At 44.2% G+C, this 26665-nt stretch overlaps 1 protein-coding gene across 1 annotated transcript; it reads right to left on the bottom strand.

Moving 5' to 3' along the window:
* Positions 1-1809: 1809 nt before the first annotated feature.
* On the bottom strand, positions 1810-26225 carry TEKT3 (tektin 3). The gene is made up of 7 exons (XM_036452172.2): positions 25620-26225; positions 22916-22999; positions 20209-20279; positions 15969-16112; positions 13187-13409; positions 10388-10542; positions 1810-2122 (listed from the first exon to the last, which is right to left on the bottom strand). Exons 1-7 carry the CDS (start codon positions 26196-26198, stop codon positions 1906-1908), a joined length of 1473 nt encoding a protein of 490 aa, XP_036308065.1. The 5' UTR covers positions 26199-26225; the 3' UTR covers positions 1810-1905.
* Between the last annotated feature and the right edge of the window lie 440 nt (positions 26226-26665).

The raw sequence follows: 26665 nt of genomic DNA, 5'->3' as shown, positions 1-26665 counted from the left end.
CAGGGAACTAAAACTTAAGTGAAAAAAGGTAAATACTAGGAGTGTCAGGCAAATCACAAGAACAAGCCGTGGGCAAAAGAAATTCAAGAGCCCAGTGAACAATCTTCTACACTAGTTTCCAAAGGATGAGATGTTCAAGCATCAAGACCACCTTCATACATAAACAGTAAAGCAAGAGAGAAAGGCTTCTGGGACAGACAAGCCTTCTTGGGACCCTGGCCCAAGGGCAGAGAAGGCACACTCTCAGGTGGGCACCTTGACAACACAGCAGAAAAGCCTTTTAGATTGGGTATAACTCCTGATCTAATGACTCCATATCTGTGAACTGACCTTAAGGAAAATATTAAAGATATTAGAATAAATATTAAAGATATCTAGAATAAATCATGGCTACATTGTTAATCAAGAGCAAGGCATGCTATAAATATCCGGTAATGGGAAATTGGTTATAGAACACCCTAGAACCTCAGTACACTGAAATATTAAAAAGCCATTAAAATGAAGTGGTGAAAAGATGTTTAAACACATGGAAAGGGTGCACATTAACAAGAACAAACAACCTAAGTGTGTTGAGGCAAGGAAGGCTCTGAAATGACCTGACATCTAGTGCTTTATGAGCGCTGGCTACTTTTCTAAGAATGATTCAATTTTTGAGAGAAAAATATAAAAAACACAGAAATAAAATCTGTGCATATCAACACATCTAATTAGTTCAGAAATTTGGAAGGTTTCTATTTTCTTCATTTGCTTACTGTATTTTCTGAAATTTCCACTGAAATAATATTTAGTGTTTTTAGAGATAAAAAAGGTTTAAAAAATCAGGTTGTATATTAAGAGCTAAAACATTTATAATATTTGAATAGAGAAAGGGAGATTACAAATCAGCAGTGTGATCCCAAATATGTTATTAATTATGTATTTAGGTATAAGTATTATAATAATACATATTTATAAACAAATATAAACATTGCAATGCTCTATTTTTGCAAATAAGATTATATACATACATAGTCATAGAGAAATGATTGAAAGCATACACAATAGAATGTTGGACACATCAGTGATTATTTTGGGTATTGTGATAGCGAGTGCTTTTCGGGAGTTTTGTGTGCGTGTATTAAACACCCTGAGAGAGAGAGAGAGACTGTAGATCTTCCTGAAATTCAAGCCCACCCAGGGTCAAGACCTTGGGGTCATGCTGGCCCCTCAGCACTGAAAGTTCCCAGGTCCTGTGATTTGTTTCAATATGCTTGCATTTCTGCTGTGTTTCCGCTGCCACCTGTCCAGAGGGAACTTCCATTGTTCAGTCATGGCTTCCATAAGCCTTCTCACTGCTTGCAGATGTCCAGCATCAGTTCCCCCGACGTCTCCACCAGGGGCTGAAGGCCCCCATGGTCCCAGGCATTGTGCTTGTGCGTACCTTCCTATACACCCTGCCTTAGGAACCGAACAGCTCTACTGTGATCGCTCCAAATGCACTCCATGGTTTTCCATCTCTGGTTTTGCTCAAGCTGCTCTCACTACCACACACCAGAGGCCTTGCCCTCTTTCCATGTTGCCTTTGTGGCATTGCTCAGAACCCACCATTTGTGATTCCCACTCCTCCCTCCCAGAGAAAATCAATGTTCCCCTTCCAGCCCACTCATGTTATACAATGAATAAAAAGAGCAATACAAATGAGTTTTTACCTTCTCTATTAGATGGATTGTATTTCCCTCTACCCTTCCCTTAGCTCAGAAGCCCAATAAGTAGAAAATTAAGGTTTTGATGCAAACCAAAGGCTTTCCAAAACAGGAGACTGTACATTCAATCAATGCAATCCTTTAATAAGTGAAAGGATCAGCTCAGGCTCCACAGCTCTGCTGCTACTTTCCCAGGAGTAAAGAAGCAGCTCCTGATGCATGCCTAGCAGTAGCCCACCAGCCGGAGGGTGTTGGGGAAGCTCTTGCGCATCCCCATGCACTTCTCCTGGTCGATGTACAGAGTATTGGCTTTGACAGCCAGGTCGTGCTCCAGGGTGGCTTTGGTGTGGACCAGAGACTGCAGGGTCTCCTCAGCCTCCCTCAGGCGTCTCTGCAAGGTCTGGATGGTGTCATCCACCTCGTACACCTCGTTGACAAGGCTGTGGGAGAGAAGAAGCATCTTTTAGATTAGCAGAGGTCACATTTCCAAATGTGGTTATTAGCTGGATTAAGGATGTGTGTGGTCAGTGAATTTCTATTGGAGGTGTGGCTGCTGCTGAGCTCAGATGGAGTCCCTGAGGCACATGGGTCACATGGGCATCACAACTACTTCATATGGCTAGACTGCAAGGAAGAAGCAAGACTGGTGTGGGGCCAGGGCTACACCCACTCACTACACCCAGAACCCCAAAGGCACACTAAGCATATGTTGGGGACAACAACAAATTTTTCTCACACACACACACACACACACACACACACACACACACGCTAAACTTTTAAACACCCCAAGATAATGCTTCAAGGTCCCAGAGTAAATATACTTGTAAACACTGAAAACTTAATAGAACATGTAAACAATGCATAAAATCAGCTACATAAACTGTGAAACAAATTGCAGTTCCAATTAGGTTGAAATGATAGAAAAAAAACATGGCAAGTTCTCATTAAAACAAAAAGGAAACTTTTTTTTACTTCGTGGAAAAATCTAGCATTTCCTCAAGTTCTATGAATTTATATTGTTTTAATTTTTATGTCTTTATTAGTGAACCTTTTCTAAATGTCTGTTTTGCATTTTTTTGTGTGAATTCTCTCTCTGTTTTGTGCTCCTTTTTTTCACTGAGATATTTCTATTTATCTAATTTATTTGCAGAGAGCTTTTTCAGGATCAAGCACATTGACTTTTTTTTGTCTGCTATCTTGTGGCAAATGTTTCCCCAATTTGTCTTTTGCCTTTTAATTTTGTGATGTTTTTGTTATATGTAAGAGCTCAGTTTCTTATTGTTTTTTTTTAAATATATTTTTATTGATTTCAGAGAGAAAGGGAGAGAGATAGATAAAAACACCAATGATGAGATAGAATTATTGATTAGCTGCCTCCTGCACCCCCACACTGGGGGTCAAGTCCACAACTGGGCATGTGCCCTGACTGGGAATTGAACCGTGACCCCTTGGTTCATAGGTTAATGCTCAACCACTGAGCCATGTTGGCCAGGCAAGAGCTCAGTTTTTGTTTTTGTTTGTTAAATACATATTTTATTGATTTTTACAGAAAGGAAGGGAGAGGGTTAGAGAGTTAGAAACATCGATGAGAGAGAAACCTCCTGCACACCTCCCACTGGAGATGTGCCCACAACCAAGGTACATGTCCTTGACAAGAATGGAACCTGGGACCCTTCAGTCTGCAGGCCAACGCTCTATCCACTGAGCCAAACCAGTTTCAGTGGGAGCTCAGTTTTTACTAAGCCAAATCTCTTCTTTTCTTTCTGATTTCTTCCACTGTGTTTACATTTAGAAAGTATTTCTCTTCCCAAAGAGCAATTAAGAGCTCCTCCAACCACTGATTTGGCCAATAATATCTAAGGGAGATAACCACATAGTCAGTCAAGAGAAAAATAGGAAATAGATTATAAAAAGATAATCCTATGTAATAAAAGGCTAATATGCAAACAGCAAATGGCAGAACAACTGGTCTCTATGGTGCACACCAACCACCCGTGGGCAGACGCTCAACACAGGAGCTGTCCCCTGGAGGTCAGTGAGCTCCCACAGGGAAAGTGCCACTCAGCCAGAAGCCCGGCTCATGGCTGGTGAGCACAGTGGCTGTGGTGAGAGCCTCTCCCGCCTCCATGGCAGAGCTAAGGAGCATTGAGTAGGCAGGTGGTAAGGAGCAAGGGATCCCAGACTGCGAGACGGTGCAGGCTGGCTGAGGGGGACCCCTTTCCCCCAGTACATAAATGTCGTGCACCGAGCCTCTAGTAATAATAATAATAATGGTAACTCATTTATCAACTACTTTATTATATGTATAATATAGTACGTATTAAATGCTACTATGTAGTAAATAGATATTCTATCCTAAGTACTTCATGTGATCAAACGATTTAATCTCAATAACAACACTCTGAAGTAGATACTGTGATTATTACCATTTTACAGATGAGGAAACTGAGGTACCAGGACCTTAGGTTTTGCATGAAATCCATACCCACTTCTATTAATCACCATGCTGCTTCCCTGCTTGACTCTGTTCAGTGGAAAACACAACTTCAAATTCACCAAATTTTAACCAGTTATTCAAAGTTAAGGTTTTCTTCATTTTTGGAGTTCATTTATCAGTGGACTGGAGATACACAAGATTAATTAAAATATAGTAATATAAAGAGGGCAGTGACGATGAACAAAAGGGATATGGTCATCCCTAGAGACAAAAAAGATTTTGTGATCATAGAAAAAATATTCAGACCATATTAAAATCATTATACCAAGGCAATTCAATAGCTTCCCAGAACTTTGCAACTGGAAAAGCAATGTAAAAGGTCATTGAGCCTGGCTTCCTTATTTTACAGACGAGGAAGTTAGGCCCAGAGGACTGCTGGACTGCCTTCCAGGGGCCCTCCACCACATGTGTGTATTGCTGCACACAACAGGAAGCTAAGAGGAAGTGGGGACCCAGGTGGCCATACGAAGAACCAGCTCTCTGAGCTCCCTATGAGAAAAGAACAGAAGCAGAGACTGGGATATTGGACTCACCACACTGGACTCCTTTCGATAAGACCACCTCATTTCTAACTGTAATTCCCAAAGTGCAGGGTTGCCTCATAGTAAACAGGATGCCCAGTTTAATCTGAATTTCAGATGCATGTGTAATTTTTAATTATAAGTATTTTCCTAATTGTGATAAAATTTTTATCATCTTGAGTATTTTTTAACTATGCAACCATTAGCACCATCTACTTATAGAGCCCTCTCCATCTTGCAAAAACTGTCTTCATTCAATACGAACTCCTCATTCTCCTCCCCAGACCCCTGGCAGCCACCTCCCTGCCCTCTGTCTCTATGAATCTGACCATTGTGGGGACCTTCTTGTGTGTGGAGCCACAGTGTTTGTCTTCTGTGTCCTCAGGGTCAGACCATGTGGCAGCAGATGTCTGAATTCCCTTCCTTTTTAAGGCTAAATAATACTTAGTGCAAGGATTTTTACTTAGCATAAGTATTTTTAGTTTGTTGTATGCAATATTTGGGGTATATATACTGAAAAATTAACCATTATTTATCCAAAATTCAAATTTAACTGGCTGTCCTGTTTTAATTTGCAAAATCTGGCAACCTGACACAGGGCCAGTATGGTGCCAGGCCCTGTGGGTTCTAACAGCCTGTTATGATTATTAAAATGGCACCAAAGCAACAATTTTTCTACTCAAAATCCGTCATGCACTCCTTTCCTACAGTGAGAAGTGTAATCTTAAGGAGTTGTACAAATCACAGTTGCTGTTGAGGTTGGGGGTGAGAGGGTGGAGAGCCAGGAGAGGGAGCCTTACTTTGTATTCTATATAGATCTATACTATTTGAATTTATTTAAAAATCAGAATAACCACACCCACCCACAAAACAAACAAACAAACAACTTTTGGAGAAAAAAACAGGAAGGTGAAAAGTGTGACATAAAAGTATAACAAAATAATTTCTTCACAGTGTTATCTTGTATTGAGTAGAAGAGTATGACTAAATGAGAGGGAAAACATTAATGTCTAATAATAATGTATGCTATAGCCAGGTGACAAAATAGTATGCGAGCAATGCTTATAACAACCACCACCACCACCTTGTGCTTGCCGTGGGGAAGGAAGCCCACAGCACGATGCTGGTTGAGTCGGGATGTTAAATCTCATACGCAGAAAAATCCCAGTTTTGTTCTTGTGTTTGCTGGTAAATGTGACAAATAGCTAACATCGCCTATTCCTCGATGAATTAAGGATGGTTTTTATTCCTTATTTCATTTTCTGATATTTCTATCATGAGCTAATACTATTCTTAAAAGCAGAAAGAAAACAATAAATTTTTTTCAAAAAGAAAACACAATTTTGAGAGACTTGTCCTCTCTTTGACCTTCAGAGAGCTTTCTGACATGACAGCTGATCTACACAACTGGGAGCACCGCCTCTCATTTGGACAGCACAACCATCACACCATGACCTTTTCACAAACTCCGGGAGGGTCCCACCATGCCCTTGTGCTGGGCTCACCCTTCCTGTTGGCCATGCTAGGGCGTGGCTGACCCAGGTCTACGTAGGGCATGGAGCAGGTGGTGTGTCCCATCCCAGGCAATGGCTATGTCATCCTGAGAATGCTGAAACCAAAACCCTCTGGTGATCGTGACCAGCCCTCTTCCTAATAGCCCACCCCTCAGTCATAGTCTTGTTATGCCATCTCACATGTGCCACAGAGTCCTCCCCTGTGCTCTGTTGGCATGCCCTTGGACGTGCTTGCTGTCCCTGACCTCAGTGCCTTCACCCTTCCCATCCCCTCAGCCCAGCACTTTACCCACCACCCATCTGCCCCCATCTGCTGATGTATGCCATCCTCAAAGCCCAGATAGAGAAACAGACTTCTTTCTCACATCCATAGTGTGGGTGTTCCAGGAGCACTTGCGCCCTGAGCCGATTTTGCTTGAGGCTGAAGCCAGCAGCCCTTCCAGCAGTTGACAGGCATGCAAAACATACTTGTTGGATGAGGACCAACTTCAATGTCCCAAGTTAGGAAGGTCACTGTGGGAGGTGGGGCATTACCCAGAGGTCCAAGTCCACCACAGGGTCTTTCAAGAACAAGAACTGGACCCCAAGTGATGAATACTGTGCTGGAGGGAGCCTGGAGGGGCCTGGATGGGCCTACAGGTTCAGCTTCCCATCCACCTGCAGGCAGCCTGAGAAGAGGAAGGGCACCGCAAAGCCCCCGCCCCTCCGCCTCACCCTAGACTCATAGAAGCAGCAATAAGCCATGAGAAATATCCACGCCACCTATCTTCTTTCATCTTAGACCCTGAGCCTGTTTTCTTACTCTCAATGGGGAGGGATGGAATGGAAACTTCAAGGCTAAGTTTCTTCCAGTCTGGGATTGCTAAACACAGAACAGATTTAAAGCATGTTTAGCTGTTGTTTAGGTCACGTTGGGTTGAAACTAAGTCTTTGGTGAGGACCCCGGGGTATAAAATATCACCGGGAAGAAGCAGGCCTCCCAGAAGGCAGCTGCACATGCGGCGGTGAGCTCCGTGCCCGGGGCTGGGTATGGTCACACGGGGCCTGCTTCTCGTCTCCACCGCCCCTGCACCTTGCCTCTGCCTTCCAAAGGAACCGTGAGGCCCCAGGAACAAGAAGATAAATGAATATTTACTCCTCGCAGCCAAACCATAGTCTAGTGGAAGATCTAGCTGAGGGAACTTTTGAAAATATACATATTAAAATATCATGGGTTTTTGTTTGTTTGTTTGTTTTTAAGGAATTTAAGACACATAGAAAGTAGGCAGTTAACACCCTGTGTCCCATTGCTGTGTGAACCCAGATGGCAGGAGGCCCCTCCCTCCACCTGCGCCATCGGGGACACATCCCCTCCCTCACCCACACTTCACTCTGGCTCCTGGTCTTGTGGCTGTCCTGCAGAAACCTCTCATTTGGAGGGAATTACAGAATTGAAAAACATTTGCATTCAAACACAAATAAAGTGACCATAGTTAAAAAATGCATCAAGATTATTTAAGTGAAGCAGAGCCTGGTCTGGCTGGCCGCCAACGATGCCAAGAATGTTTACAATTACTTTTGAAAGGACCCATTTAGAACATTTTAAATGAAAATAAAAGTCTTGAAATGAAAACAACAATTTTTCTCAGCCCTCCGTCTTTTGAGTTTGTGGGCTTATTTTTCCTTCTTCTGGCGGGCCAAAGGGCTGCTTTCAGAATCATCAGTGGAAGAGGAAAAATACTCCCATCCCCCAATAATAATCCTAAATTCCGCTGTTGTTAATTCTGGGGCCATATTTTTGGCAATGCTATTTTAACAAGAAATCTTTATGGAAACAAAAGCAGGTTTTGTCCCGAAGCCAGTGAAGGAGCAAGGGAAGTAGACACACTACAAAGTCGACAGGAAGTCGGGAAAAGCAGCTCTGTGTGGCCGCGAAGGAGGAAAAGAGTGAACGCCATTCAGCGCCTTGAATGCCCCGTTGTCTGTGGGGCCAGCCCACCACTCCAAACCCTTCTGAGAGCGCCCGGCTTGTGCTCGCAGTCTGAATCCTACTGCCACGTGTGAGGATGCGGGAAAGTTTCTCAGAGCATGAAACTCCCCTTCGGTTTCTCCTAATCATAGCTGCATGCAGCCACAATCTGTGCCCCGGCCCTCCCTGGCCAGATGAGTGTGCTCTCTGGAGTGCAGACACTGCACACTGCCCATCGGACCCACCTGGCTTCTGGAGGGAGTGCAGCCTGACCTAAATAATGGGCTCTGGACCAGAGTGGTCCCAGGGAACTCCCTTTGAGAAACATGTAGCTGGCTGAACGCCTCTGTAGCTATGGCCTCAGACAACAGCTCCCCTGGGAGAAATGCAGTAATCTGTCTGCATGCTTTCTACCGTGTGCTTGTGAGCATTTGATACAGACCCCCAGGCTATGCGTGTTCAGTGACAACCCCTCCTTGGCTCTGGGTCTCATCCTCCTCTCTTCCTCAGAGAGAAATGAGGATGCAGGACCTGCATTGCTGACTCACCCACACGGGTATTGCAGTCAGAGGAGATCAGCAACGTGACAGGGGACGGTGAAAACACAGTGCGAAAGCTGGGGGAGCAGAAGAAGCAAGCAGCTTGTTTGGATTCACACTGTGGCTCTCCTTGTACCATCAGGTGCCACATGGACCAGGTCACTCAACCCACTTCTGCCTCAGTTTCCTTATAACCTGAAAATAATGATGGAGATAAAGTGCTCAAGACGGGTCAGCACAGAATGAGATCACTGGTGGTGCAGCTGTTATTACTGCCTCCATCATCATCTGTATTGTTACTTTCATCATTGTCAGCCCCATGATCACTCTTTCCTTTTCCCCCATAAAACCCACTGTCTTTGTGGTGAAGCTTAGGGTCCTTTGACCCCTTGGATAAAGGCTGCATGATGACATGGGGATTCTGTCCTGGGCAAGGGACAACGACTGCTGGCATCTCTCCCCAGAAGCAGCTCTGCATTTCAGGGCTCCCCGTTTGCCCCTGCAGTGGCTCTGCCTCTGCAAAGAAGCGCTTATGACCTAAGAATAGCAACAATGAAATCCAAAGAGAAAAGGCAGAAGAAGGCATTTGGAAATTAGAAAGAAAGCCAGAATTAAGGGGGGATAAGGGGCCTGGCCAATAACTTACAAGCCCATCCTAAAAGGAGCCTTCAAAGTTAAAATGGTAACAAATACACGCAGTGTTTAGTAGATAAACGATGGTGTCAGATTCCTTCTGCCGTGTGTGCGCGGGAGACGTATTGATGAAGACCAGCTGGTCTCAATTTCTACTGAGAATAGAACAAGCTGAATGACCCTAAAAACCTTTTAGGGGTTTCAGGCGATCATGAGGATGCTCTTAATGACAAGGGCAGTTGTATTAACCACCAAAGAGGCCAAAGAGAGCAAAGGGCAGAGCAGAGAGAAGGGGTCAGTGGGATTGTGATGCGGGTCCCTTTTCTGACAAGTCTCAGGCACTTAGAGTAAATATACAGCAGACAGCAGACAAGCGCACTCTGCCATGACTAGCGAGGAACTCCAAATCCACCTTGGCCTCTGAATAAGGCCAACTGTTTATCACTTTAAAAAAACAACACGTATTTTATTGATTTCTTATAGAGAGGAAAGAAGAGGGATAGAGAGTTAGAAACATCGATGAGAAAGAAACATCAACTGCCTCCTGCACACCTCCTACTGGGAATGTGCCTGCAACCAAGGTACATGCCGCTGATCGGAATTGAACCTGGAAACTTGCGGTCCACAGGCTGATGCTCTATCCACTGAGCCAAACCGGTTAGGACTATTTGTCACTTTTTGTGTGTGTAATGTTAATGTCTTTTTCTTGTTTAAGAAAACTATGGTAAAATATACATATAGAATGTGCCATCTCCATTGCTTCTAAGTGCACAGTTCAGTGGTATTAAGTACATTCCCATGCTATGCATCCACCACCAACATCCATCTTAAGAACTTCTATCAAACTCCATGAACCTAACGCAGTGGGCATGGGACGCCAGCTCCCGTCATCAATACTGACAGGGGCCCAGCAATGAGCATCACTGTGCTTTCTCATGAGGTGCGATGTGTTCGAGACAGCGCTTTCTTGAAGAACACGGAACCAGGCAGGCTCGTGCGCTATCCCAAAGGGCCCTGCTTTCCCCTGCAGGGTGCCCCCTCCCTGCTCACCGCAGCTGGGCCATGTCTCTGCACAACTCGATGTTCGGTCTCCTCGTGCGCTCGTCCAGCCTGGTCTGGGCCACCTTCAGGAAGGCAGACTTGTCCTTGATGGCTTTCCGGATGGATGCTATGGTCATTTCAGTCAGGAAAATCTCTTGCAGTGTCTGCAGAGAGAGAAGTGAATGCCCAGTGCTGAGCTGTGCTGTGTGTTCCTCCCACCTGCTCTTCCTCCTGCCCATCCATGGCGGGTGGCCCACCTGCTTCTTGGGATGGGGAGGTGGGCTCCCTGAGCACGCCCGCCCTCTCAAGTCCCAGCCCCAGTCCCAGCCTGAGCCCCAGCCCCAGGGAGCCTGGGCTGGGGCAGCTCTCTCTCTTCCTGAACCCATCTTCCTGACTCCTAGTTTTTTTTTGGCGGGGGGAGCATCAGCCAAGGTGGTAATTTACGTCAGATGGGCAAGTGCTATCCTTTATTCCAGATCACCAGCTTCTGAAATGTTTCCGCCAGATCACCAGTTGTAACTAAGGTAAGTGAGGCCGTGAGGTTTGAGTGGCCCTAACTTCCCTCCTCACCTCACTTGGTCCTCGCCCCTTCTCTCTGCTATCCCTGCTCACTAACCTCACAGGGTGTCTTCCTGCTGGTGGGGATTTGTCTTGAAGCAAATAGAGGTCTAGCTGCAGGGAATCTCAGTTGCAAGGAGGGGCACTGGCAGTTTTGTAGTCCTGACTTTATATCCTTTATTCTTAAAGTGGCCCCCTTCCCCCAAACCGAGTAAACATGGCCCTCTGCCTGGATTTCCTCTGTGAAGTGAGTCCCCCCTTCCACTAAGCTCTGAAAACCTTCCCTTCTCCTCCAGCTCAGATCTCTGCCCTCTCATTTCTCCACAGCCCCTTCCCATCACTCTCCCACTTCCTCTTCCCGTTCCTTTGGCCTGAGACACACTCAAGTATCACCCAATTCCTTTAAATCTGACTGTCTACCACCACACTCACCAGTCCCAGGGAGTGCTCCCAGCGGTGCTGTCTCCCCAGGCTCACTGCCACGTGCTCACGCCTGCCTGCACTTCCTTCTCTCCCTACTCAGTAGCCATGGAACTGTCTCTGGCCGAACTGCCCTATGAGACTGTGCCCTCAAAGCCAGCGAAGGGCCTTTCTGAAGCCCCCTCCCCTTGAGTCCCTCACCTGGCATAGTTTCTCTGGCCAACTGCTGTCCTAATTACTTGCCATTCTAACTCTCCCTGCTCACTTCCAGTGCAAGGTGCTGTCCCCTGACCACTCTCTGCTCCACCCTTTCTCCTATCCCCTGCCGAGCTCTCACATAATCGCACAGATTCAGGCTTGTGTACCCCAGGAACTCTTAAATCTGTCCCCTAATCTTTGACCCTTTCCCCCCACACCCCCCAGAATCCCAGCAACCTCTGCCCTGTTCCTACATCAAGGCCCTGCTCTGGAGCTTCTGCCTCTCAGGCTGCACACAACTGCTGCTTCTGCTAAACACATTCTCTGTAGCCCCGAGGGCTTCATTCTGCACCTTTCTGATGCAGCTCATCAGTTTCTACCTATGTGTCTTATCTCACTGTGAGATACAAGATGGCAAGGTCAAGGTGTCATTCACACATATATCCCCTCAAGTGTCTGCCTTGAACGCATTTTTGATAAGCTGAATTCTACCCTCTCTGCCACCCTCCCCCAAATTCATTTGTTAAAGTCCTAACCCCTGGCACCTCAAGCTTTGATTGTATTTGGAGATGTGACTGAGTAAAAGCTTGGGTTAGTACTCGTTAAGTTCTAATCCAACGTGCCTGGTGTCCTTATGAGAAGAGGCGGTTAGGGCACAGACACATGCAGAGGGGAGACTATGTGAGGACACAGGGAGACGACGGAGAGAGGCTGGACCTCAGACTTCCAGCCTCCAGACCGTGAGACAGCGGATCCCCGCTGCGCCTTGTTTGGCAGCCGCAGCTAACACCGGAGTAAGTACAGTTTGGGGAGCCAAGGAGCTCCATCCCATCAGTCTTCTAAAAGGCCTTCAAATGGCTCTTACCTTTCCATAATGTCTGCAGTCTGGGGACAAAAACTACATTTTATACTCCGTCTGCCCTTCACAGTCGGCAGCACACGCTCTGACTCAGTAAGTGTGTGTTACCCTAAGAAAGCGCCCCTCAGTGGAAGGACACCTCACTGCATCCTGAGACCACAGGGCCCTCCAGGGGCTAACATCACTCCCAAGTGACATGACGACTTGTAAGGTTCTTAAAAAAAGAACTGACAACAGATGCAGCATAAGCCACAGACACAATAAGGGCTCTGAGACCGATGCCAAGTAAAGGGAGCTCCCCGGTTATCTTGAGACATATGAATGCTGATGGAGCCCTTCATTTTATTGTCCTTGTAAAACTCTTATACTTAGAGCACTTAGAAAGCTCCATATCAGGAACACTGTGAACCACCTAATAATTTCCAGTATTTGCTTTTGTATTCCAGAAAAAATAAGTGCCTGAAATAATTCAACAGAAAACATTCCTACCATATGTTCTAATAATAAGTTCACTTCCTAGTTACATACAGTGATTCATTAAGCTTTAATAATATTTTTATTTCTGTTAAAAATACTAGGAAGCTTTTATTACATAGTGCATTCTTTGTGTTCCCAAAGCCAGTGGGTTCCAATTTCAGTCTGACACCTGACTGCCTTCTAAAATAAATGGCGCACTTTGTACTGTTTTTAATTTCTCTTCGTCTGTAGGGTGGTGAGTGCCCTGGTCCCAGAGCCCCTGCAATGCCCATCAGCTCAGCTGTGGCTTGACTTACCTTTGCTAAGTGAACCTGAATCTTGCTCTTAGCATCAGCAGTCTCAGCAATGCGATTAGTGAGGGCCAAGTTTACTTTGTTGAACTGATTCCACATCTCATTTGCAGTCACAACCAAGAGGTTTTGAATGTCGTCTCTTAGTTTGGCTGAGGCTGCTCGTTCACTCTGAGAGCGAAGAAGATTATCATCTGTGAATTTGGCCCATGACTCGGGCACTGAGACCCTGGACAAAGGAAGGAGAGCCACACAACAGTGACAACGATGAACTGGCAATCATCCATCCCAGTAAGAGAACCCGTACACCGATCCTGGTTCTACTGCCCCAAACGCAAACATCAGAGCAAAGCTTAATTTAAATTTTTCTTAATTGCTTCTTATTTTATTGCTAGCCAATTTTCTATAAATCCAAACCACAAACTGACTCCTTTACTAGTTTTGGGGAGAAAAAGGGGATTGGTGGAGTATAAGGGTAGTAGGTTCATTACAAATGTGTCACACATGCTTAGTAAGCATATAAAAATATTCCACATCAGGAATAACCAAAGAAGTAAGGAAAACAACAACATATTAGTTAATAAGCCTCTTATGAAAAAGGAAAGAGTGAAGAGAATAATGATTTCCTGGTTAGCTGTGGAGAGAAACTCATCTTCTGCAGGTAGGAATGCTGAACTGGTGCAACCACGGAGGAGGGTGAAAAGTCAATGTGCATGAGGTTCTTTCTAATGCATATAACCCAGAAAGGTCACTTCTAGAAATATTTTTATTGAGATATAACTGACATATAACATTGCATTGGTTTTTAGGCATGCAACATATTGATTTGATACATGTATATACAGCAAAATGATGAGCATAATTAGTATCATTAATATCCATCACCATACATAATTACACATTTCTTCTTGTGATGAGAACTGAAGATTTGAAGTCTTAGTAGCTTTACATATACATACAGGATCAACTATGTCACTCTGCCCTACACATTCGGCCCCAGAGCTGATAATACAGAGGTGTCTTGCATGTCCACAGGTCCCTGCAAAGGGCCATGCTAACCGTCTGCCATTCCAAGGTGAATGGGTGCTGATCAAGCAAACAGTGTATAAACTCACCCCAATGAAAATGCTCCCAAAAATGTATATGCAAGGGCCATTTTCAGCAATAGTTATGTCAATCCCTAGAATCCTGGAAACAATCTGATGCTTCAAGGTAAAACTGAGTGAATTATGCTAAAAAAAAAAAAAAAAAAAAAAAAAAAAAAGGAAACAGAAACAAAAACAAACAAAACAAAACACCCTTATAGCATGCAAGCTCATATTTCAGAAGAATATTTCTGTAAACAATGTTTTGGATATACCATGAGCTGAGTACTCAGGCATGCTACTCAAGCAATATGTATGAAATACCATTACTTGAGGCATAACTCTATGTCCATATACATGGGAATGTATTTGAAGGACTGATGATTAATTGTTAACATTGGGCACCTCTGGATAATAGGGTCATGGGTGACATTTTTTTACTTGTTGGTATGATATCAAACAATACTCTTATTGTTGGCTAGAGGTTTTAGCTCAGGCCCCAGTGACCCTAAATGACACCCTATCTACTCCATACTCTGTCATTCTACAAGAGGTGGCTAAGAGTTCATGTCGCACATATAGATGCCCTGTTCAGAGGGCAATGTGGTCAGGGTGAGTGGTTCCAGCCCAGCCCCCTATCCCTGGGGGAGCAGAGGAAGACACTTCCTGCTCATGTCCAGCCAAAGCAGAGGCGCTGGGGACCCCTTAGAACACAGAACTTGAATCTGAGTCACAGCTCTGAACCTAACAGTCAGAGCTCATACTGCTGCTCCCCTGGGGTGGTAGGAGTGACCAGCCCACAGGAGAGAACCCATTTGGGGTTCACTTTATAAAGAGAGGATGCATGAGTGTGGGGAGGAGCACAATGGAACTTTTAGGGGTAATGGAAGTACTTTTTAAAATATATTTTTATATTGATTTCAGAGAGAGAGGGAGAGAGAGATAGAAACATCAATGATGAGAGAGAATCATTAATTCGCTGCCTCCTGCATGCTCCCTACTGGGGATTGAGCCCACAGCCAGGACATGTGCTCTCGACTGGAATAGAACCTGGGACCCTTCAGTCCAAAGGCTGATGCTCTATCCACTGAGCCAAACCAACTAGGGCAATGGAAGTATTATTTATCTAAACTATGGTCATGGTCACATAAGCATATAATCCTGTCAAAATTCATCAAAATGTACACTTACACTGAATACATTGATTGAAGGTGAATTTCACCTAACCGAGTTGATTATTTAAAAAGGGAATGACTGGAGAAGACCATGAACCCAAAATTGCATGCCAGGGCCCGGCAAAGCAACCACAGACAGACCACGTTCAACCATCAGTGGTAATAAGAACAGTACAGTAAGCTGTTTTCAACCCGCACCCCACTGCATCCTGGGCATCGGACACAGGCGGCACTTTCCTTTACGTTTAGCTGTGTTTTCTAGGCTTTCTACATCAGAAAGTGTTCTTTCGATAGGTAGGAATCTGAAGAAGAAACACCCTTTTCCAAAAGAATACAGGATGCAAGCGCCTGACTGTGAACACACAGCGCCTGAACTGGACACTTGCCCAGCACAAGCGTGGCCGTTCCCTCCCCATGCCTCCCCACGCCTCCCCACGGCTCCCATTTTAACTTGCCAGCTGCATCCTTTGAAAGAAGAACGAACACAGTAAATACCATCAAAATCATGAAGGTGTGTGCCCCACTTACGTCGCGTCCACCCTCTCCACTCCGCGAAAGTAGCTGACGCCGTCCGAGGTGTTCCGCAGGTGATGGCACTTGTCGTCGATCCGGTGTGCCACCTGCTTGTCATGCAGGTCCTTCTCCAGCTCATGCTGGGCCGCTCTGTTCGCTCTGCAACACAGAGGACACGGAGCTTCAAGATCGGGGAGCGATGTCATAAGAGGGAGAGGAGAGGCCCTCTCTGCTGAGACCCACCCTCTCCTGCTTCTCAGGTCCCTCCTTTTTCAAACCATGGCCACCTTTTTCCATTAAGAGGACCCTTCTTGGAGCATGGCCATGCACATGAGTAATTAGAACCCCACCCATCAGGCCCCTCCCATGGCTAGGAGAGAAGATGAGCAGATACACAGGGGTCAAGCATCTGGAGCCCTGGGACTGGAGTCAATCTTCCTAAAACACAAATGGTTCCAGAGAGGACCCTGGCTTAGAGGAACCTGTCCACACATGCGCTGTCTGTCTCCCTCCTGAACTCTTCCCCCATACCCCTCCCCTGCTGTGCTCTGGTGAGAAATATGAGGCTATTATAGCCAGCCTCTGGGCCTACAGGTGCCTCAGTTTGTGGTCACATGAGGCCTGAGGAGCTGTCCAGGAGATAGAAACCAAAGGTCAAAATCAACCTCCAGGGCAGGAGTCAGTGCTTGCCTTAGCAGCCATGCTCCAGGAGGAGGTGGTGAGCTCTGTGATGGTGGTTTCCTGCCCTGCCAGCAGAAAAGAGGCCTGGTAGTCACTACCAAAGGACAGGCCCAGGGTGGGGGAAAGTGTTCAAGACTGGCAGCCATGTCTTCACTCCTGGAGGAGTTCATTCAACAAATAGCAACCAGTGCTACCACATGCCAGACACTGTTCTGCACACCCAGAATGTGACAAAACATCTCCTCGGAGGAGGAGCCTGCATACTGTTGGGAGGAGACAGACGATGATCATGGCAAATAAGCAAATCATGTGGTTTGTTAGCAGGAAAATGGGCCAGGAGTATGAGTGAGGTTGTTAAATAGGGCCAGTGGGTAGGACTTCTTGAAGTGGCAGCGTGTGAGCAAAGGCACACTGGGAGAACCAGATCAAGCAGAGCCTCAGGACACCAGAGGCACTGGGCTTTCCTCCTGAGGAAGCGAGAGATCACAGACTTACAATTCAGAGGAGCCTTCTAGTGCTGGGCTGGGAACAGCTGCAAGGGAGTCAGGGAGACTCGGGAGCAGATGGGGCAGTTACCCAGGTGAGATGAGGGTGGCTCAGACCGAGGGGTAGCAGTGAAAGAGATGAGTAGTGCTCAGATCCTGGATGTGTTTTAAAGATGGGACCAAGAGAATCTCCTAGGAGACTGAACATCAGTGAGAATAAAGAGCTCAAGTTCAGTGACTGGAAGAGCAAATCCTATCAACTAGGGTGGTCTAGGACCCCTAATCAGGCGTCCTCAAACTTTTTAAAGTGGGGGTCAGATCACGGTCCCTCAGAGAGCTGGAGGGCCAAACTATATGAACTACTAATTCCTACTGTAACACCTCGGCTGCGCTCACTGCCCAAAAAACCTGGCGGGCCGGATCAGACTCCTCTGCGGGCCACATGTGGCCCGCGGGCCGTAGTTTGAAGACGCCTGTAGGCTATGGGCGAGGAGCTCAGGACAGGACAGAATGCAGCCGACATGCTGAGCTTGGGTGTCCACTGAATATCCAAGTGCAGGAACCAAGTTGGTTGTTGGAATTTCGGAGAAAGTTCTAGACTAGTAAGAAAAAGTTGGTAGTCACTAGTATATATCAATAGATAGTATTTAAAAAAGCAGAACAAGTGGATGGTCTTGATCATTTCTGTATTCCAAATATTGTCTTAGCATCTAGCTGTCACTCAATAAAGCCTGCATGGAATTGAATGGGCTGGTTCTAGTGACAGCATCCCTTCCATCAAGTCTGTGCCTTTGGGTAAGTCACTTGACCTTTTGGATCTCTTTTTTTATTGTTATTTGTGAAGTGGAACCGAGGGTAGCAGCATGCAAATCACCTGCATTCTGTGAATTCTGCAACAGTACACATGTGAAGTGGACAAAGGACAGCAAGGCATCTACCCTTGCTACTCTGGGTTTGGCCTCTTCTCTCAGTTGTTGGTTGAAACTCGAGGATTAGAAGGCCTTTCTCATTTTTGTCCCAGATGAGGATGGCCCCCAGCCTTCCTCCCCTGACCTGGCCTCAGATTCTCTCTGGCTACCTAGAGCTAAGGAAAGTCCTGGAGGCAGCACCCCACCAGCCTACTGATAGCCCAAGATGGGAAATCTTGGCTGCCATGTTGGTGCCCAATGAGATTTCATATCCAGCAAAGATTCAAGCTAAATGCTTCACTGCTCCTTTTCTCCTCCCATCACCTTGGGTGGACCCAGCCCAGTGGCCATATCTGGGGCTCAGGCCACCAGATGCTGAGAAAGCTGTCCGAGGAAGTGAGGTGGGCATCTCTCCCAGATCTTTAAAGGATCGCCAACAAAGAGGCCAAGCAAGTGCACATGCAGAAACAGAACTTCCCACACAGGCTGGACCAGGGCCACATGGGATCGTGGGTAATGGAGACTAAGGAGAATGTGCTGTCCAGGGCGGCACAATCTGGGCCAAGAAGAGCAAAGGACCCAGAAGACGGCAGCAGGCTGCAGATTATGAAAGAAAATGGGGATGAAGAATGGGACCAGGAGAAAATCGCAGAAGCAATTCTTTGAACCTCACTAAACTGTGATTTGGAAACTCCTAGGGAGCAGAACCCAGAAGTTGATATTGGAACTCTACTTGCCTGGTATCTACAGCTTAAGTAAATTGTATAGTTAAACCATAAGCAGTGAATCATCCTTAATTACTATCATACCTAGTGTCACCAATTTCCAAATCAGACTCTTTATAATAAACATTCTAGAGACATCTCAGATTGACACCTGGATCCCCCTGCCCCCCCAAACTTTACAATTGTCTTGATGGGCAGGCTGGGCAAGCTAAGTAAGAAGTACCAACATGACTATAAGGCTCACTACTCTGAGGATGCCACGCAGAATCCTTGACAACATTAGTATGTGCAGAATCCAACTCCTTTCTGTGACTATAACCAAATGAACACTGATCTGTTAGGCAGCAGCCCCAGCAGCATGTTCTGTGTTGACAGTTATTATCACTATGCAAGTCCCTCCTCTGATTACTATTCATCCTCTCACATCTTCTACTATCCACCCTTGCAGAGAAAAGAGGGATGTGTGTTCTGGTAGAAAATAAGGTGGATGAACACTTACAATGCTATGATGAATGAATGCTGAAATGTAACGAGTGTTGACTATAAAGCCATTCATTCCAAATTGCTAAGCAATGATTATAATGAATATTGAGATGGTATGATCAGAGCAGGAAGGAACATTTCTGCCAGGAAATCAGGGAAGGACACGTTCTTAAGGAGGTACAGGAAGTAAACATGAAAATGAACTACAGTTTATCTCTCTTCCAACTGTTGGGGGCTGTACACCCCCAAGTCACTTTCTCATCAAAGAGTAACAGTCTTTTGAGTTAAAAGAAATATTAGCCATACTCCAAGTTAAGACAAGTAATTTCTATGAAATCTCAAATTATTTTTTAAATAAAAATGTAAAGTAAGCATTCCAAGTACTCATTTTAATCTCCAAATAAAAACATGTGTGAGCACGTATGTGTGTGTTTGTGTATCCATATGTAAGAGTAATGTGTGAATTGACCATCACACAAGATGGTCAAAGATGGCTGTCCCCATGTGGACACAAGATGGCTGGCACAAGATGGCTGGCAGGGAGGACAGTTGGGGGTGATCAGGCCTGTAGAGGAGGGCAGTTGGGGGCAACTAGGCCAGCAGGGGAAGGCAGTTAGGGGCAATGGGACTGGCAGGGGAACAGTTAGGCATCAACCAGGCTGGCAGGGGAGTGGTTAAAGGGTGATCAGGCTGGCAAGCATAAGTGATTAGGGGCAATCAGTCAGGCAGGCAGGCAAGCAGTTGGGATCTAGCAGTCCTGGATTGTGAGAGGGATGTCCCAGATTGAAGAGGGTGTAGGCTGGGCTGAGGGACACCCTTCACCCCTTGCACGGATTTCATGCACTGGGCCTCTAGTTCTCATATAAGAAGCTAAGAGAAATCTGAATGGAAGGTATAGAAGTATAGTGTCATAATAGACCTTACATTGTATGAGAGGTTATAGTTATTACATTGTATGAGGTAAAGCTCTTACGCAAGTTGGGCCACGGCCTTATCCAAATGCAGCTTCATCCTTTCTTGACAACACAGAATATTATCAACTTCCTACTCAATTGAAAAACACACACATTAATGTTTTTGTTATTGAGTATTGCATTCAAAGTCAACAATATAACAAAACACAGATGAAGGGAAATTGTGTTTCTGGTTAAACAATTAAACAACTTTATATCTACTTATTTGCATATATGCCCCAATAACATTGTGATCTAAATATCAGGCTGAAATTCATTATTTATAGGGCTATAAAAAATCATATCATGGAACAAGCTGGGACAGGGGTAAGATTTCAAGGTTTTTTACATCTCTGGTTCTAAACAATAAAATTCTGGAGATGTGCAAAATGAATATTAACTATTCTTCCAAGACAGTAAATCAGGGAGGGGAAAGACAGTCAAAAAGGGACTTGTCTCTGGCCGTGAGGTAGCCTCCAGCATGCCCAGCTCTTTGGTCCAAACAGAGGCTGCCTCCCTGCCCCACTGGCCCACTGTGCCCAACGGCCCCGCAGCTCTGCTTGACCTCACATGTGGGATTTTGACGCTGCTGTTTTGTAAACACTGTATATAACAAGGTGTTATATCAGAGTTTTTAAAATAAACATTTGATTTCCTCTGATATTCACATTAAAAGATCTAGGAACTCAAAATAGTACCAAGAGGATATTTAAAAAGTGCACAAAATTATTACAACTTTTTCAAGTGAAGAGTTTTGTGGTTTGTTTTTAAATTTTAAACTTGAACATTTCCCCAGGACATTAAACAATGTTATGATGAACAACTTCAATAAATATTTTCTTGAGATATTGTTCACATACAATGAAATTCATGTAAAATTCAATGGTTTTTATTCACAGAGTTGCACTAGAACCAACTTTTAAAACTTTTATCACTAGAACCAACTTTTAAAACATGTTCATTACCCACCAAGGAGACAACATACCCCTTAGCTGCAATCCCCAGTTTCCAATCCCCAACCCGCCTTCTCCTGAGCAGACACTAATCTACTGTCAGTCTCTGTAGAGTTCCCTAATCTGGACATTTCATATCAATGGAATCATGCAGTGTGTGGTCCTTGGCACAGGCTCCCTTCATGCAGCAGAATCTGTTCAAGGGTCATTCATGTAGTAGAATGCAGCAGCACTCTATTCCTTTTTATGGCTGAATAGCATTCTATTGCATGGAGAGACCACGCTTTATTTATCATTCATCAGTTGAGGAGCGGATCCCCTGTGATCGATCTGGGCTCTGCTCCTGCTCAAGGCCTGGTGCAGGAGCAGACCCCCAGCGATTGATCGCTTGGGCAGAAGCAGACCCCCTGCAATCAATCGCAGGGAGCTGGGAGTCTGCTTTTGGCTTGGACAAGAGCAGAACCCCTGTGATTGATCTCAGGGAGCTGGGGCTCCTCTCCTGTCCAAGAGGCTTTCGGCCTGGGCAGGGCTGGGCAGGGGTGGAGCTGGTGATCAGAGGGAGCTGGAGGGCCCCTGCCCAGGCCTAAAGCTTAGGCCAGAGGCTTTAGGGCCTGCGCAGGCCCCAGCCTGAATTGGTGTGAACTATAGAGGAAACACCTTTTCTAACTGCACATTGGCTAAGCTTCCTGTATGCCACTGGTAATATTCGCAGTAACTTGGGTAATAAGAATCCAAAAAAGGTGATGTAGGGTTTTTCTCCACATTTCTGGAGAAAAAAAACAAAGGTCTGCTGCTGGAGGGCTAAGGAATGTCATTTCCTGTCCTAACTGGTTTGACTCAGTGGATAATGCCTTTGCCTGCTGACAGCAGAGTCTGGGTTCGATTCTGATCAAGGGCATGTACCTAGGTTGCAGGCTCCTCCCTGGCTGGGGCCCAGATCAGGACTCATGCAGGAGGCAACCAATCAAAATGTTCCTCTTACTTTGATGTTTCTCTCTGTCTTTCCCTAAAAGTCAATGGAAACATATCCTCAGGTGAAGATTAAGAAAAATAAATAAAGAAAGAAAGAAAGAAAGAAAGAAAGAGAGAGAGAGAGAGAGAGAGAGAGAGAGAGAGAGAGAGAGAGAGAGAGAGAGAGAGAGAGAGAGAGAGAAAGAAAGAAGAAGGGAGGGAGGGAGGGAGGGAGGGAGGGAGGAAGAGGGGAAGGAAGGAGGAAGGCAGGAAGGAAGGAAGAAGGAATAGTGAAGGAAGTGACGGACGGAATCGTAGCCCTTCGTGAACGAACCAGCATCCCGCCAACGCCCTACCTACCGCAACCCTCCACTCGCGCCCGCCCGAAAGAAAGAAATACATATCTTATGAAAGACACATCTTGAAAATGCCTAAAGAAAATTGTCATTTTTTCTTGGTGAAGGGACTGGAGTCCATGTTGATGAAAATACCTTGGTGATTGTGGTGACAAGCAGTGGCTGCAGCATCAAGGTGATGGGCTGATGCCTCCCCCAGATCAGCCAGGTTGCCTCCCACAAAGGAAGGCCAGACTTAGGCTTAGGCCCACTCCGCATGGGATCTCAATAGGACATCCCCTGAGGGCTCCCAGTATGTGAGAGGGGGCAGGTTGGTCTGAGGAACCCCCACCCCCAGTGCCCGCATTTCATGTACAGGGCCCCTAGTTTCTTATTTATAAGTGGTTATATGTAACATCACTTTTGTTTTAACATTAAATGCATGTTGGCAGCTAAGTTTCTGGTTAAAGCATTTCCCCCATATTTACCGTCAGCAGCTCTGCTTCTACTTCATCGTGAACTAAGTCAATACCCATTCTCTTCTCTCGATGAAAAAGACATTCTCGAGCTACCTGCAGATACACAGATTAGGAAAATCTCTAACACAAACTGACTAACACCAGTGACCTGAGTGTCTAATGACCTGCTTCTAACACAAGTCAACAAACACCCCCAATACCAACTTTTCAAGCCTTTTTGTTGGAAATGTGGGTGACACAAACCATGACAGCTACTAGTAAGTAAACCCCTTGTTCTAGTTAGAAGGTAAAGAGTTAACTCTTCAATTGTAGTTTGAAATTTTTCCTAATTTGAGCTGACAAAATGAAGCAGATAGCATTAAATTGATTGCCACAACTTAGCATCTGAGAAAATTACTTGGTGTTAATTTCTTCTACAGAAATATTTCAATAACCTGAGTTTTCAAGGTATTATTTATATTATCTCCAAACATGTTCTATAAGAAGACTAAGGAAAAAGACAAATAATTGTCTTTAAAGACACCAAAATACTTGTGTAGTCAAAATCCAAGTGATTATTTTTAAAAAGGCAATTATAAAAATAGAATTGTCTTATCCATTAAAGAGAAAAATACAAATAGGAGATGATTTAGCCATACTCCTATCAATGTTTTGTTTGTTTGTCTTTAACAAAACAGAGATTATAGTGTCCTTATAATGTTGTATTATGCTTTTTGGGGTTGACATTAAATGATAGGCCATATTCATAAAATAATCTTTGAGACAAAGCATATTAATGGCACCAATGGAAAATAGCCTATATTGCTAGACATAAATTAAGTATGAAAAAACATTATGTAATTTCTAAAATACTTTTTCAAAGACTATTTCATGATATGTGGTGACTTTATAATGTTAAATTATTTTAAAAATATAATAGTATGACCATTATAATCCAGATATAACATCATTGAACAAAATCTTTGAGTGAATCTAATTTTTTAATAGTGCAATTCACATTTGCTAGAAGATGATTAATGAGTTGACAGGAACTCTGATTATTTTAACGTGTATTACTAAATAACTTTCCAGGAAGTTTCTCCTTTGCACAGTCCTACCAGCAATGTATGAAAGTGTCCACTTTCTGAACTTTGCCAATCCTAGATGTTATCAAATTTTTGTTAATTTTATAGGTCAAAGATGGTTACTTCATTGATTTCATTAGCATTTTTATGAAGTTTTAACATTTTTTCATGAGATGGCAATCTATATTTTCTCTTTTGAGAGGAATCAGTTCACATGACTAATTTTAATCAGGGCCTTCCCATACTATATTGATAATAAGTAATCAAAAACTTTTAGACAAAAATTGAAGGAAAAAATCAATTCAAATGAGAACCATCTCACTGAAAGCAGTCATCTCTGAAAGGAGCACTTGCCAGGATAATTTAAAGTAAGTGCACTTGGATGTGGTTGGGCGTAGAATAGACCAGAAATCCTCACACTGAGTGGAGCACACAGAAAGTACAGAAGGGCTTCTAATCCCCCCAAAACAAATCATGATGAGTTACTTTAAATGACATCATTAGTGTCTATCAACCTCTCTTAAAATTTCTGGTGGGTTGCATGCATTTGTATATGCTTGTTTTTAATAGGGAGGGGGCACAAAAAGAGTAACTGTGCAGGGGTCTCCAACAAACTCTTCAACTCACTAGACATCAGCTCCTTGATACTTATTGCTATATCTGCAGTGGTTACATCCGCCACTACAGATGTAACAATAAACTATGGCAAATGTTTATCATGTGGCAAATAAGTCACCCAAGGATGAAGAAAAATGGTACGAACTTTGCTCACACACACACACACACACACACACACACACAGAATGTCTTCTTTCAGTGAAGGTGTATAGAATGAGGTTGGAGCGCCCCCCCACACTCAGAAGGTTGGAGGCAATTTGAATTCACTTTGAAGCCTGGTCAGAGGCCAGTAACCAACTGCAATGTGGCCTCCATGTCCCCAACTGGCTTAACCTCAGTCTCATTTCTCTATTCAACTAAACTATTCCATCTCCTAAGAAGATCTCGTTTGGGACCACTGGTGTGACTCCATGGTTGATCAACCTATGAACCAGAAGGTCACACTTCAATTCCTGGTCAGGGCACATGCCTAAGTTGCAGGCTTGATCCCCAGTAGGGGGTATGAAGGAAGCAGCCAATCAATGAGTCTCTCTCATCATTGATGTTTCTCTCTCTCTCTCTCCCTTTCTCTCTGGAATCAATTATATATAAAGTCTAATTTGATCACTTCCTTGTGTCAGTAAATGGAATTATACTGTACACACATGCATTTCACAACCCAGACTAAACAAATAGTTGGTTTTGTGGATGTATTTTCCCCCAAAATGTTTATGTTAATCCAGGGATATCAATGACCAAGATAAAAATTTCATCTTCCCATCTCTTAAATATATTGTGTGTTCCAAGGTGTCTCTTCAACTAGCCTCCTTTGCTTTACATTCAGAATTCTTTCTGCTTATATGATTATTCTGTATAATGTGTAAAAATAGTAATTGTTTTAACATTACTGGCACCAGTTACTAATTTATTGATAGGAGCTGACTTCTACAGGTGAAATAAAACACAATTCAACCAATAATTAACCTCAGAAATTCAACCAGTGAATTATAATCATAACAGCAGAGTCATTAATCATAAGGTCTTATATTTACCTGAAGAGGGGCTTCTGTCTCCATCAAAGCCCTCTCCAATTTTTTCTTACTATCAGTTAGTTCATTTGTCTCTCCAATCATTGAATCCAGCTCATGAATTATTTCAGATTTCCAAAATCCTATGTCATTGACTCGTTCTCCCAAATTTTGAGTGGAATCTGCCTGGGTTTTTCTTATTTGTTGGTATTTGTCTTGAATCAAGCGAGATGTGTCTACTCTTAGACTCTCTGAATTATGTCGGGAAGTGTTGGATTCTTGATAGTTGGTTAAATTGGACCTGTACCAATCATCAGGAGTGTACCGCGTAAAGAGAGTGGTTCTATTGGAAACAAAAGGGAGCATGGTGCTCTCGGATACCTTCTGAGCTCTGGTGCAGTAGGGGCCCAAGGTTGGTGAGTTAGCAGCTACTTTGTAGTATGTGCTTGGTCTCCAAGGAAGACTCAAGCTATGGGTCACATTGTAGTGGGGGAAGCGGTCCTTATAGCTTGATGTCACGGTACCAATGGCTGGTAGAAAGTTGGTTGGTGTTGGTTTAGGGTGGGCATAAGTTGCCGTTAAAGTTGAACCTAAAAACTCCATGATGCTCAAACACTACTTGTAAATCTATCCTGTTTAAAAGTGGGGGGGGGGGGGGGGGGGGAGAGAAGGGAAAAACAGACAGTCACATAATTTAATCTTTGGTGAAAATTTACAAATAAAAGACCACATCTGACTTAGTAGCAATGTTCCCAAGTACATATTTGTTTTACTTTGATACCTACCTTTACCAGTAATAATATATTCCAACATTTTTTTCATTTCTGTCTCCAAATATATTAAAAATCACATTTTTAGATTGGCTATTTGAATTTTTAAAATATTTTCAAGTTACAAGAAGTAATATTGTCTTACAAAAAATTCAAATTAAGAGCCTAAACTACACATTTTAACAGATAGGCTCTTCTACTCATGAGCCATGTGACATTGGGCAAATTACTTTTGTGCCTCAGTTTCATCATCTTTGTGCCTCAGTTTCATTATCTTTTAATTGGGAATAATAGTACTTC

Source organism: Pipistrellus kuhlii, unplaced genomic scaffold, assembly GCF_014108245.1.
Source record: "Pipistrellus kuhlii isolate mPipKuh1 unplaced genomic scaffold, mPipKuh1.p scaffold_m20_p_23, whole genome shotgun sequence".
NCBI classification, from domain to species: domain Eukaryota; kingdom Metazoa; phylum Chordata; class Mammalia; order Chiroptera; family Vespertilionidae; genus Pipistrellus; species Pipistrellus kuhlii.
The sequence above is the reverse complement of the archived record's forward strand: the minus strand, read 5'-3'. Positions and strand labels throughout refer to the sequence as shown.

Excerpts from the sequence above, each read along its gene's own strand:
- TEKT3 (XM_036452172.2), bottom strand. The coding sequence starts at position 26,198 with ATGGAGTTTTTAGGTTCAACTTTAACGGCAACTTATGCCCACCCTAAA. Across the intron at positions 16,113-20,208 it reads AAGGCCGTGGCCCAACTTGC|AGCGAACAGAGCGGCCCAGC; the intron begins GTAAGAGCTTTA and ends TCTGTGTTGCAG. Across the intron at positions 2,123-10,387 it reads AGAGACATGGCCCAGCTGCG|CCTTGTCAACGAGGTGTACG; the intron begins GTGAGCAGGGAG and ends TCTCTCCCACAG.